Here is a 15,039-nt window from a genome sequence, read left to right as displayed (position 1 = left end):
TCCTGGCCTCTTCCATCTTGAGATTTTTTAAAAAGATGAAAGATGAGCCAAAATTTGCGCGCCTATCGGCGCGCGGTTTCTCCGATTTCCTCTTTTCAGCTGCAACGGCCAAAACCCAGTGATCGTTGAGCTCGCGGAGACTCTTCACTTATCCCAGAAGGCACTGGGAATATGCAAATGATCTCCTCAAGACTCTTCCCCTGGTTTCTCCGATTTCCTCTTTTCAGCTGCAACAGCCAAAACCCAGTGATCGTTGAGCTCGCGGAGACTCTTCACTTATCCCAGAAGGCACTGGGAATATGCAAATGATCTCCTCAAGACTCTTCCCCTGGTTTCTCCGATTTCCTCTTTTCAGCTGCAACGGCCAAAACCCAGTGATCGTTGAGCTCGCGGAGACTCTTCACTTATCCCAGAAGGCACTGGGAATATGCAAATGATCTCCTCAAGACTCTTCCCCTGGCACTTGCTGGAGAGCTGCAGCCTCTTCAAATATCTGATCCTTGAACTTCCTGAAAGGCAGCAAGATTGTGCTGAGTAACCTACAGATAGTGTCAGGTTGGTGCCGTTATACTGATTAAAATGATACCTTGGTTGATGAAATCCGTCTTGTGGTTTTGTTTAATTTTTACTTTCAGTTAGAGATTCTTGTGCTTTGGAGCGGCCTGTGGGGTGGGGGTCTTTATGTGGTGGTCTGCTTATGTACTCATACTGATGGTTTATGATAGGTCACTGATCCCTCAGTGGCCTGCCTCCTATTTTACGTACTGATTTTTTTTTTTTTTTTCTCAATATATATGATAAGCAGTATGTAACATAGGGCTCAGGTCACTGAGGGATCAGTTACCTGGAATAAGCCATAAGGATGAATATGTAAGCAGAGCATCACATAAAGACCCCCTACCCACACCAGGAGCACGAGAATCTCATTAAGTGAAAGCAGAAAGTAAAGATTAAACAACAACTGCAAGACAGATTTGATCACTCAAGCTATCATTTTAATCTTTATAATGGCGGCAACCTGACACTGTCTGTAGGTTACTGTGCACAATCCTGCTGAAAGACCTAAATTTAAAACTGCATTTTGTGTTTACTTGTGTTATCTTTGACTAATATGTAACCCCTTAGTGACAGCCAATTTGGTACTTAATGAACAAGCCAATTTTTACAATCCTGAGCACTATCATTTTATGAAGTTACAGCTCTGAAACGCTTCAACATATCCCACTGATTCTAAGATTAGCTTTTTTTTGCGACATATTGTACATCACATCAGTGGTAAAATTTCTTCGATATATAACTTGCGTTTATATATGAAAAAACGGAAATTTGGCAAAAATTTTGAACATTGAGCAATTTTCAAACTTTTAATTTTTGTACACTTAAATCAGAGTGGTGTCACAAAATAGTTAATAAATAACATTTCCCACATGTCTACTTTACATCAGCACAATTGCCATCGAGTTCTCATTTTTCCAACAAAATTTACACAACCATTTTTTTTTCTTTTAGGGACCACTTCACATTTGAAATGACTTTGGGGGGTCAGTATAACAGAACGTACCCAAAAGTGACACCATTCTAAAAACTGCACCCCTCAAGGTGCGCAAAACCACATTCAAGAAGTTTATTAACCTTTCACAAGAACTAAAGCAATGTGAAAGGAAAAAATGAACATTTTACTTTTCTCACAAAAAATTTACTTTGTATCCAAACTTTATTTTCACAAGGGTATCAGGAGAAAATGGACCACAAAATTTGTTGTGCAATTTCTACTGAGTACGCCGATACCTGTATGTGGGGAAAAGCCACTGTTTGTGCGCATGGCAGCGTTCAGAAGGGAGGGAGCACAGTTTCACTTTTTGAACACAAAATTGACATGAATCAATGGTGGGTGCCATGTTGCAATTTAAAGACCCCCTGTAACTAAAAACTGGAACCCCCACCCCTTCCAATTCTAACTCCAACCTTAACCCCAACACACCCTTAATCCTAATCCTAACCCTTAACACACCCCTAACTGTAATCACAACCATAACCTTAGCCTCAGCACTGACTCTAATGGAAAAATTGAAATACAGTTGTGCTCAAAAGTTTACATACCCCAGCAGAATTTTTGCTTCCTTGGCCTTTTTTTCAGAGAATATGAATAACATCAAACCTTTTTCTCCACTCATAGTTAGTGACTTGGTGAAGCCATTTATTGTCAAACTACTATGTTTTTGCTTTTTAAATCATAATGAAAACCCAAAACATCCAAATGACCCTGATCAAAAGTTCACATACCCTGGTGATTTTGGCCCGATAACATGCACAGAACTTGACACAAATGGGTTTGAATGGCTACTAAAGGGAACATCCTCACCTGTGACCTGTTTGCTTGGAATCATTGTGTGTGCATAAAAGCTGAGTGAGTTTCTGGGATCCAGACAGTCTTGCATCTTTCATCCAGCCACTGACCTTTCTGCATTGAGAGTCATGGGGAAAGCAAAAGAACTGTCAACGAATCTATGGAAAAAAGGTAGTTGACCTGTACAAAACGGGAATAAGATACAAAAAGATATCCAAGAAATTGATAATGCCAGTCAGCAGCTTTCAAACTGTGATTAATGAATGGAAAATCAGGGGCTCTGTAAAAATAAAACCATGGTCAGGTAGACCAACAAAAATTTTGCCCACAACTGCCAGGAAAATTGCTTTGGGATGCAAAGAAAAACCCACAACTAACTTCAACTGAATTACTGGACTCTCTGAAAACTAGCGGTGTGGGTGTTTCAAGATGCACAATAAGGAGACACTTGAAGGAAAATGGGTTGCATAGTCGAGAAGAAAGCCATTACTGTGCAAATTCCACAAATTATCTCGCCTACAATACGCAATACTGCATAGAGACAAGCCTCAACTTCTGGAGCAAGGTAATTTTGAGTGATGAGACCAAATTTTAACTTTTTGGCCACATCCATAAACGTTACTTTTGGAGAGAGGTTAACAAGGCCTATGATGAAAGGAACACCATTCCTACTGTAATGCACAGAAGTGGATTGCTGATGTTTTTGGGACTGTGTGAGTTACAGTACAAAGGCACAGGAAACTTGGTCAAAGTTGAAGGAAAGATGAAAACAACACGTTATTCTCAAATACTGGAGGCAAATTTGCAATCATCAGCCCGGAAGCTGCGCATGGGATGTTCTAACATGACAAGGATCCAAAACACAAGGCCAAATTGACTTGTCATTGACTACAGCAGAACAAGTGAAGGTTCTGGAGTGGCCATCTCAATATCATTGAGTCACTCTGGGGAGATCTCAAGTGCGCAGTTCATGCTAGACAACCCAGGAATTTACAGGAACTGGAGGCTTTTTGCCAAGAAGAGTGGGAAGCTTTACCATCTGAGAAAATAAAGAACCTCATCCACAACTACCACAAAAGACTTCAAGCTGTCATTGATGTTAGAGGGGACAATACACGTTAAGAAATGGGGTATGTGAACTTTTGATCAGGATCGTTTGGATGTTTTGGGTTGTCATGATTTGAAAAGAGAAAATACAGTAGTTTGACAATAAATGGCTTCACACAACCACCAACCATGAGTGGAGAAAAAGCTTTGGAGTTATCATTCAAATTCTCCGAAAAAAAAAAAAAAAAAAGTCAAGAAAGCAAAAATTCTGCCGGGGTATGTGAACTTTTGAGCACAACAGTAAGTTAAGTGTGACAAACATGCAAAAGAATATGAAATCAGGAAGGGTGCAAACACTTTTTTTCACGTTTGCTAAATTATCACATCGAATGCTTTTGAACAAATTTTTTATGATCTCAAAGTTCTTTTGAAGAATTTTATTGTTTAATTTTGTGAAATAATAAAGCAGTTGGCAATTTCTGTCAAAAATTGACACACGAGGGAATCTCACCAAAACTATATGTATACACCGCAAAAAGTGGAATTAAAACATAACTTTTAATCTGTTATATAAAAAGACCTATTAGACATGTCACCTAAAGTGAATATTTTCATAAAAAATGCCAATTCAGTATACGATCCCTATAACAAGGGAAACCAACTAACGGCATTACAAAGGATGTAAATTGTTGCCCAAAATAGTCTGAGGTATAGGCAGCAATAGATAATACACAGTTAAATTTCAAAATGCCATAGCCTAGTTGCACACATATGCTAAGGAAGAAAAACCAAAAAAATGGCTGCATGTATGAGCTAAAAGGTGAAACATGAATAAAGAACAGTCTCACCGCAGAAAAGTAGAGCCGGGAGTCATCAGGGATCCTGAATCCAACAGCGTTCCCTGGTAGATAACAGTGGGACGACAATACCCTGTCAAATCCCTATGGGGCTAGCAGTAATCTATTCCCCAAAACTCTTCCCCCCCCCCCCCCCTTTTTTTTTTTTTAAGGGAAAGTGCAGGGCATGTGTATTATAGGGTGAGCTGTGGACTGCCCTTCTTAGGGCGGGAGTTTTGGGGAATAGATTACTGCTAGCCCCATAGGGATTTGACAGGGTATTATCCCGCTGTTGGATTCAGGATCTCTGACTCCCGGCTCTACTTTTCTGCAGTGAGACTGTTCCTTATTTATTCATGTTTCACCTTTTTAGCTCATACATGCAGCCATTTTTTTTTTTGGGTTTTTCTTTCTTAGCATATGTGTGCAACTAGGCTATGTCATTTTGACATTTAATTGTGTATTATCTATTGCTGTATCCTGGAGATATTGTGTTGCCTATACCTCAGACTATTTTGGGCAACAATTTACATCCTTTGTAATGCTGTTAGTTGGCTTCCCTTGTTATAGGGATCGTATACTGAATTGGCATTTTCAGATTAAAAGTTGTGTTTTAATTTTGTGAAATGCATTTTTTAATCTGCTGGTTTACAGCATAAGAAACAAATTTATATTAACTTTTTTTTCTGTTTCTTTTCCAGCTTCCAACCTCACTCACTACTTTAGTCCAGTTTCAGTCGCCAATAACCCTACTCGGGTCCTGATGCTGGTAGTGGCTGTCCTCCTGGCCTATTGGTTTGCCTCTCTCTTCATCGGATTTTTCTTCTACATTTTACACGTGGTCTTTGGACGTTTTTTCTGGCTGGTCAGAGTGTGCCTTTTTGTGCTCTCCTGCGTTTATATCCTCCAGAAGTATGAAGGAGAACCGGAGCACGCCGTGGTGCCTCTTTGTTTTGTTGTAGCCATCTACTTTATGACTGGGCCAGTTGGCGTTTACTGGAGAAGGAATAACAACAACCATCTTGAAGACAAGATCGATCACTTAGACAATCAGATCAGGCTGTTAAATATCCGTCTCTCAAGGGTCATAGAAAGTCTGGATAGAGCCAATGAGCAGTAATCCTCATGTTCGGTAGATGACACCAGCCCCCTCTAGCATATAAAGCACTCTGTTTGATGCGAGTCTACAATGTCATCAGATTATGGATCATTGTAGTAGAAAAATAATCTTAATCAGAATAAGCCAAAAAAAAATATTTTGCCAACTTAGATGTTCAGATTAAAGAAAACAAACAAACTTTTATCTTTGGGGGTGGGGTTTGTATGATAGTATCAATCCCACTGCTAGCTTAAATTATATAATAGAAGATTTTTCTACATTGCTATATAATGTATTGTAGGCCTTTCAAAAGTCTCAGATACCTTTTTTTTTTTTTTTTTATTTTAAGGATTATTCTCTAAAATACTGTTACTGTAGAGTTTCAATTCCTTAGCCAAATTTTTCTTTCCTCTGAACATCAGAACATCTGCAGCGAGTTCAGAATCCCCTCAATTAATTTTTTAGTTCCATCAACAAACTGTAAGTCCCCCTGTGAGACTCCATAGAAAGAATTTGCATTTTATTTGCTTTTTATTTGTTAAACATTTTTTGCTCAAAGGTGTCAGGATGAATTTCACCGATGCCAATATATTTGGGTACCATTATATAATATATTTTTTAAGAGCACCTTTAAGTCTAGGCTTTCACATAGGTTTGTGCAGGTGATCTGCTCCAAAATCCTACTATTGGGAGGAAAAAAAAAAGCTTCAATATCTGTTTGTATTTAATTATATGAAAATCAAATTTGGTTTTCATACGGTGAGTTTTTTTTGAAGCTTTCTCTTACCTGGAGAGCTTTTGTAAAAACACCCGCAGGGAAGAAAACAAAAAAAAATGACATGTTACCACTTTGACATAGATGTTGCATTAATGCACTCCAAACTTTGTACCGTCCAATCAACAGGCTGGAAAAAAACGTAGATGTTCCAAAACCACTTCAGGGGGAACCCCACCCCCCCCCCCCCCCCCCCCAAAAAAAAAAAAAAAAAAGAAAAAAATGGAGCATTTCCTGTAGTGGTTTTCGCTGGGGGGGGGGGGGGGGGGGTTTGGGGGGGAACCCTCAAATTTTGAAAGCCTTAAAAAAACAAAAAAAAAAACCTGTGAGCATATCCGTAAAGTGACAGCACTCTTTAAGTATTTTATGTATGGCTGGAAATGTTGTTTTTGATGCAGTTTGTTTTTTAAGTGAATCCTGCAGGGATGAGAATTATACGTCCTTTCATTGTATTTCCCATTTCCACTTCTGGCTTTGGCTTAAAAACTGCATCAGAAAAGTAAATGAATGATTCCAGTCTGTTATTCCCATCTTTAAAAGCTATCACCTGTCCAAAGTAAAGCCTAGACATCTAGAAATTGGTGTGTAATGATTGCCTGCCTTTCTGGTCTCTCTTCTGCCTTCACTCTTCCTCTGGCTTAGGGGAGAATAACAAGAAAGGATCCATTTTCACAGGGGGCCTCATAGATCCTGTTGATTGATGCTATTGTCAAGGTTCCAGTATGAAGGCTTCTTCGTTGGGTAAGATCCACACTCTGAGTAGAGATTGGATCCCTATAATGCAAGTGTGCACAAAGCGACTCTTGATTTTTTTTTTTTTTTTTGAGTGGAAGCCCGATTTCTCAGTGACCCTAAAGTGATTGTTTGTTTTTCTTCCCTTTCTTAGTAGTAAGTCCAATTTCACAAAAGCGTAATACGGGCGCAAGAAGTTCAGGCTGAAATGTACTCACTCCTGTGAAGTTGGGGTTAAGGTTCAAGAAGAAAATATCTAAAAATATGTATGGGAAGAAAGTGTTATTTCTGTGCGTCCTTCACAGCAGCTCACTGCCTAAAGTCTTGCATCTGCTAAGAATATCGGTGTATAAAATCTGTATCGGTTTTGACTTGTGCTTTTTTTGGATACATATATATAGTGATGAAGATGATATTTTTAAATAGGAAGTAATTACTGTTGTGTTTTTCTACTTTTTTTTGTGCTGAGTACACAGTTGTGTGCATTACTTAGGTAGAATAATGTACAGAGACAATTCTACGTGCTGTTACCGCTGTGCTTTATGTTGTACTACACTTTGTAGAATAGCGGGTTTTATTAGACAAGTTTATACCGTATTGTTTTTAATATGTGTTGTCTTCGGTTGTTGGGGTGGATTAAAATTTACTTTTCCAAATATGACTTGGTTGGAAATTTAGCAGCTTAATGTCTCCTGTTGCTGCTTAGATCTTTCTCAGGGTTTGACAAGCGGCAATAAACTGGTTGCGTTCCGTCCGTTACTTTTGTGCACATCGCAGAGGCGAGGCCGTTATTTTTTTCTTCTGTTTTGTGATGACACAGAGTGACTAAGCCATTTTAATATTTTGTGCTGTACAGGTTTCTGGATTCCTTTTCAGGTAATATTTCTACTATAAAGTCCTGTGATTCATCACTTTGTAGGAATCATTTGGTCAATTCTTGGGCTGAGTTTGATATTTTGTCTGGACCTGTATTATATATTTTTTTTTTTTTTTTTCCCCATCATGTAGTTCTTAGATAATATTTGTTTTATGCCTGGATAACTTATATAAGTAAGAAACCATACATCCATATGTTTTATTTGATTGTAGAGGTATGATCTGTAGAGTTTGTCTGTTCCCACCTAAACCGCACCTACTCCCTTGGTAAAGACCAAAAAAAATGCATAATTGGCGCAGTGTATAAAATGGACCATATCACTGGAACTGTATGGTGGACTTTTACTAAGAAAAATAGGAATAAAACCTAAACAAAAACTAGATACTTTTGACCTGGCAACAGGTCTTCCTTAACGAAGAGACCGCTTATGTGCACTAAAAATGATTGGGATACTGGTAGACCCCATCTGAAAAGTTCATGGACGTGACATTGGTTGTCTAACCCTTTGAAACATCATTTGCTTTTTATGGGGGGTGGGTGGTATTTGAAGATAATTTTGTATTTCTCTTCCTAGTCTACTTGAATTTAGAGGTGATAGTTTTTCGTTAGTGTGCCCTAAGGGCAGCGAAGAATTCCTTTTGGCTTAGTTACATAGTGAGTATCTTCTTTTTCTTCTAATTAATTTTTTTTTTTTTTTCTGATTGTAATTTTATTTTATGGGGGCAGCCATCATGAGCATGTGGTGTAATCAAGTTTAAAAGTTATTCCCTATCCATAGGAGGGGATCTGATCCCCGTGGCCCCATTGATCCTGAGAACTTCTGCTGAGGTCGCTCATACGCAGTTGCTCCATTTATTCTAATGGGGGTACTGAAAACAAGCTATGCGTTACACTAGGCTATCTGTCAGTCCCATTAAGAGTGAAAGGAGCAGAGGTGCACATGATTGACCACCTCTCCATTCATGTGGGGCTTTTCAGAGCCCCTGTTCTTTTAATCTCTGGGGACCTCCAGTGATAACTTTATCCCTGGAGATGGTGGGTAACTATAAAACTTGAGAAGAGCACCCATTAACAACATTTAGAAATGTCCTATATGGCCTAGTTAACAGACTGGAGATGTTCATTGACTTGTGTAAAGGTCATCGTGTAGGGAGGGGGAGAAAGTGAGCTGTGAAATTTGCCTGTTGTGAATGGTGAATCCTGTGTAATCTATGTAGTGGTGTTATGTCATTGTAAACCTGCCTGTGATGAGATGACTCCTGAAGACTGATCCCTAAAGAGCAGGAAATGTCAAACTATTATAAGGCTCAGTATCCAGTGTGAAAATATCCTAATATTTGGATATGTATATATATTTTTTAATCTAAGTAATGAAGTTGAGAAGTGAAAAAAAGGCCCCGAATTCTTAAAATATGTTGAACAGAAAACCTTGTCTGAGGGCACATTCTCATTAGAGGGGTATTCCCATCTCCAAGATCATATCCCAATATGTGGTATGTGTAATAATATTAGTACATACCTCCAATTAGAAATGTAGTATAGTTCTTCTGATTCACTATGTCTCTTTCCTCTTGTAGGCATTGCAGGAGCTTGGGGATCCATGGTTGTGACCATTCATAGTGACTGTTGGCAAGTTGCTAGTGGTCGTAACTAGAGATGAGTGAATACAGTTGGGTCCATATATATTTGGACAGAGACAACATTTGGAATGAATTCTGAGGTATTCAGAGCCATACTGTGTGCTCAGATCCAGCCAAATGCAGCCAAACTGATTGGTCCTCGTTTCATACTACAGATGGACAATGACCCAAAACATAAAGCCAAAGCAAGCCAGGAGTTTATTAAAGCAAATAAGTGGAATATTCTTGAATGGCCAAGTCAGTCACCTGATCTCAACCCAATTGAGCATGCATTTCACTTGTTAAAGACTAAACTTCACACAGAAAGGCCCACAAGCAAACAGCAACTGAAAACCACCACAGTGAAGGCCTGGCAGAGCATCAAAAAGGAGGAATCACAGCGTCTGGTGATGTCCATGAGTTCAAGACTTCAGGCAGTCATTGCCAACAAAGGGTTTTCAACCAAGTACTAGAAATGAACATTTTATTCACAATTATTTAATCTGTCCAATTACTTCTGGTCCCTTTGAAATCAGGGTGACACATGTTAAGGAGCTTAAACTCCTAAACCTTTCATCCAATTTTAATGTGGATACCCTCAAATGAAAGCTGAAAGTCTGAACTTCAACTGCATCTGAATTACATAAGGACCTAACTGTATGTTCAGAAAATGATCACCAAATCAGAAATAGCCATATGCGTACCATGTTTGTGCCGAATTAATGTTTGACGATCATTTCCAAACATAATCGCTCATCTCTACTCCCATTGACTCCAATGGCGTTCGGCGAATATTGTAAATACAGCGATCGTAATCCGAACCGCATATACAAATATTTGCTCATCTCTAGTCGTAACCATGGATATCTAAGCTCCTGCAATGCCTGCACATGAGGAAAGAGACATAGCGATCAGAAGAACTATACTACATTTCTAATTGGAGGCATTTGCTAATATTATTATTAATATACCTATTACATATTGGGAACGGATCGTGTAGATGGGAATAGTCATTTTAAGCTGCTGGGCAGATTTTGAGGGGTCCATAGTGGGCACTCTTGGTAGTAAAAATGTACAGGCATTTTTAAGGTTTTCCTGTGTGCTGCTCCTATAACAGGCATCACTGTTTACATTCATGTAGGAAATACTTTGTATGTCTATGGTGCACCCTTCTTAGCACCGAGGGGGTAGCCACGTAGGCAGAACCCTTGCAGCTGACGATCAGTGACAGTACTTCATCCTAGACACGTTTATTACCTCCATATATACTGATTCTTTCTTGTACCCTCTGTTTGTTGCAGATGGGTGCACATCCTACTACTCAGGGATATTAGATTAGCACCGATGCTGTCACCATACCTTGTATATAGTCTAACATAAGAAAATGTAATGTAGAAAGTCTGAAATACACAGTCTACATATGGCAAGCACATAGGTGCTGCTAAATTTTGTTGGGGGTGCAAATGTATAACACTGGGAAGATGCTGCTGGAGATTGTGTATACAGTGAGCGAAAAAAGTATTTGATACACTGCTGATTTTGCAAGTTTTAAAGAACGGAGGGGTCTAATTTTTATCGTAGGTACACTTCAACTGTGAGAGAGAATCTAAAAGAAAATCAATCTGCATTGTATTGCATGAAAGAAGTATTTGATACAATAGAAAAACAGAACTTAAAGGGAACCGGTCAGGTCGCCCACGCCCTCCAACCATCCAGCATTCACCCATGCAGGACTAAATTCCCTGCCTAATCATCCCCGTATAACGTCTTTCTGTAGAAATGAGGTTTCAAAAAAGCATTGTATGTTGTCCCCGTTTCCTGTGCTAATGAGAGCTTTGACTAGTTGGTAGGGTGTTACTTGCCCCAGACTAGTCAGCCCTCTTTCCATGTTATCATGCCCCTGTAGGTGTGATAACATAATTTGCAGGAGCTGTATTCATCGCCCCTCATGCTTATCTGGCGCATGCGCGTCACACATTCCGGCAGTGTCACTGTGTCTGTGTTCCCGGCTTCAGAGCTGCGCACTGCGCATGACTGGAAGCCATCTGCTAAGCTTCTGGACATGTGCATTGTGCCTCTGAAGTTGGGAAGCGTACAGCCACCTGCAGAGGTGCAGTGACGCCCCTGAAATGTGCATCGCGTGCGTCCGAGATTTGCAGGGGCTGGCAATGACAGCTCCTGCGAACTATGTTATCATGCCCACAGGGGTGTGATGGCATGGGAAGGGGGCAGACTAGTCTGGGGCAACTAACACCCCATCGACTAGTTAAAGCCCTCATTAGCACGAGGAAACTGACAATATAAATGTTTTTTTTTTTTCACCTCATATGTATGTTGTACAGGGCTGGGTAGGCAGAGAATTTACTCATAAATAAGTAAATACTGCTGGGTTGGAGGGCATGGGGGACCTGACATGTTCCCTTTATTTTTGGTATAGAATTCTTTGTTTGCAATTAGAGGTCAGACATTTCCTGTAGTTCTTGACCAGATTTGCACACACTTCAGAAAACATTTTGGCCCACTCCTTCATACAGATCTTCTTCAGGTCTGGAGACTGGCTTGGCCACTTCAGGACCTTGAAATTGTTCTTAGAGCCCCGTCACACATAGCGATCTCGCTAGCAAGATCGCTGCTGAGTCACAAGTTTTGTGACACAACAGCGATCTCACCAGCGAGATCGCTGTGTGTGACGGCGATCAGCGACTAGCCCCCCTGCCGGTATTGCTGATCGCTCTTGGAAAGCCCTGGACATTTCTTTGATCTCTGGTCTCCCGCTGGCCAGCACGCATCGCTGCGTGTGACAGGCGGGAGACCAGCGATCAGCTGGTAACTAACGTACACATCGGTATCTAAGGGATGTGCGTCACTTAGAAACCCGATGTGTACCTTAGTTACCAGCTCCCTGCATCAGCGCGCTGGTAACTAAAGTACACAGCGACGCCACGCGCTCAGCATCGCTGGTGCTGATTGCTGGTGAAGCCGTCTGTTTGACAGCTCACCAGCGATCATGTAGCGACTCACCAGCGATCCTGACACGTTGATATCGTTGTCGGGATCGCTGGTGAGTCGCTGTGTGTGATGGGGCCTTTAATGAGCCACTCCTTAGTTGGCCTTGCTGAGTGTTTCAGTCGATTGTCATGCTGGAAGGACCAGCCACGCCCCATCTTCAATGTTTTCACTGAGGGAAGGAGGTCGTTGGCCAAAATCTCGCAATATATGACCACATCCATCCTCCCTTCAATATGGTGCAGTCGTCCTGTCCTCTTTGCAGAAAAGCACCCCCCAATTATGTTTCCCTCACCATGCTTCACAGTTGGGACGATGTTCTTGGGGTTCTCATCCTCCTTCCTCCAAACAGAGAGTGGAGTTGATACCAAAAAGTTCTATTTTTGTCTCATCTGACCACATGACTTTTTCTCCCATGCCTCATCTGGTCATCCAGATGGTCACTGGCGAATTTCACATGGGCCTGGACATGTGCTGGAGTGATCAAGGTGACCTTGTGTGCCCTGCAGGATTTTAATCCATGACTGCGTAGTGTGTTACTAAGGGTAATGCTTGAGTCTGTGGTCTCAGCTCTCCTGAGGTCATTGACCATGTCCTCCTGTGTAATTCTGGGATGATTCCTGACCTTTCTCACAGTACTAATCATAATTTTATTTATATAGCACCAACATATTCCACAGCACTTGAAAATTGACATATACAGACTATAAAGTCAGTACAAGGTAAAACAGTTTAAACAGTTACAGTAGGCTTGAGGGCCCTGCTCACAAGCTTGCAATCTACGAAGAATCATCCTTACCCCCCACGAGTAGAGATTGTGCATGGGGCCCCAGACCGAGGAAGATTGGCAGTCATCTTGTTTCTTCCATTTTCTAATAAATATGCCAACAGTTTTCTTCTCACCAAGCTGCTTGCCTATTGTCTTATAGCCCATACCAGCCTTGTTGTGGTCTACAATTGTGTCCCTTGCGTCTTTAGACAGCTCTTTGGTCTTGGCCATGGTGGGGAGGTTGGAATGTGATTGATTGTGTGGACAGGTGTCTTTTATACAGGTAATGAGTGCAGAATAGGAGGGCTTCTTAAATAAAAACTAACACGTTTGCAAGAGCCAGAATTCTCGCTGGTTGGTAGGTGATCAAATACTTTTTTCATGCAATAAAATGCACTTAAATTATTTAAAAATCATACAATGTGACTTTCTGTTTTTATTTTTAGATTCTATCTCTCACAGGTGAATGTACCTACAATAAACATTGCAGATCTCTCCATTCTTTGTAGGTGGGAAAACTTGCAAAACTGCCAGTGTATTAAATACTTATTTTCCCCACTGTATACTTAAATGCTGTAGTCGCCAATGTAAACTTAAAGAAAAACAAAATACACAAGCCTTCTACACAATTTCCCTGTGCGCTTGTGAAATTGTTTGGCTGCATCGCCAGCGTGGCATATCAGCAGCCGCCACTAGGCCGCAGCACTCTCACTTCTCGGGTGTCAATGTATATAATTGCCTTCTCCCCCGGTTTCCAGCACTGCTTCGGTCCTCTCCTGACCTGCTTGACCTGAAATCAGACTAGCCTGCCTGTTTAGTGGCTAACTGTGGACATTCGCCGCTTTCTCAATCTGTGTATGAAGCATCATTTTGAATCTCATAGGCTTAAATTGGGAAAGCAGAATCCCCCCCCCCCGTCCCCCCAAAAGTGTGATCCAGAAGGTGACTGGGCGGGCTCTGGTAGCCTGGTAAGACAGTGGTCGGTAAGTGTTTTAATACACTACATGACGCACAAAATCCTGAGACATCTACTTTGGTAACTTGTATGTTTGCACCAGATTACCCTTTCAAATGGGTTTTCAGATACTGTTGTCCCTATCAATCTGTGCTACTACAGATATTTAATCTACCCGTGTCACCACTACAGCCAGTTGCCATCCCTAGCTGTGATCAGAAATGTACAACACCAGAACGCTGAGGACAGTGATTGGCTGCAGTGGTCACGTTGGTAGAAGGCACCTCACTGTTGCAGCAAAGTAAGCAATACTGGTGGGGACCATCAGAGTGGTCGTGGTAGATTTATCAGGTAAGTATAGACCATGCTGAGGTATTCCCTCCTTCAGGCAAAGTTCCTGATCGTGGAAAACTTCTTTAATATCTTTACTTTTCGTCTACTCCTACTAAATGTCTTGGGAGACAGACTCCCTCTAGTGGCAAGGTGTGGTATTTTTAGCATTGAATTTAGGTTTGGTTATATTAAGTTTCAGTACAAAACTGTAGAAGTATCATCATGTAGTCATTCTATACTTACTAGATTGGGATATATTGTTATGGAAATGTAGAATGAATATACTGATTGGAAACCATGCAAACCTATATACCTTTTTTCCCCCTTTTTAGTCCTTTGGTCTTTTGTTTCCCTTTGCTGCTGAAATGTGAACTGTGTATAAGCTCTGCTACTGATGAGTGTTATAGATTAGATTCGATAAGTACAAACTGCACTAATAAGGATCTCGCACTGATTGGTATTGCATATATTAGGGTAGGGATTTGCAATATATTTTAAGATTTAACTATGCTTCTGGTGTTTGAGTCATGCAGTATACCAAATTGCGTCTTTGTGCTTAATTGTATAATGTTCTACATATATTGCTACTGTCAGTATTCTTCATTGGTGTATGGCTTAGAAATAATAGAAGATAATTTAGGCGA

At 40.6% G+C, this 15,039-nt stretch overlaps 1 protein-coding gene across 1 annotated transcript in view; it reads left to right on the top strand.

Annotated features, from left to right (window-relative positions):
- The window catches only part of BRI3BP (BRI3 binding protein), a 31,398-nt gene extending 22,494 nt beyond the window's left edge, over positions 1 to 8,904 (top strand). Inside the window, exon 3 of the mRNA XM_073557088.1 lies at positions 4,932 to 8,904. Coding sequence (XP_073413189.1) covers positions 4,932 to 5,350 — 419 coding nt within the window. The 3' untranslated portion in view covers positions 5,351 to 8,904. The remainder of the gene's footprint in view (positions 1 to 4,931) is intronic.
- The last annotated feature ends 6,135 nt before the right edge of the window (positions 8,905 to 15,039 follow it).

The sequence above is a fragment of the Dendrobates tinctorius genome, unplaced genomic scaffold, assembly GCF_039654945.1.
Source record: "Dendrobates tinctorius isolate UK_male_01 unplaced genomic scaffold, ASM3965494v1 ptg000243l, whole genome shotgun sequence".
NCBI lineage: Eukaryota > Metazoa > Chordata > Amphibia > Anura > Dendrobatidae > Dendrobates > Dendrobates tinctorius.
Note: the sequence above shows the minus strand (reverse complement) of the source record. Positions and strands in the feature narration are given on the sequence as shown.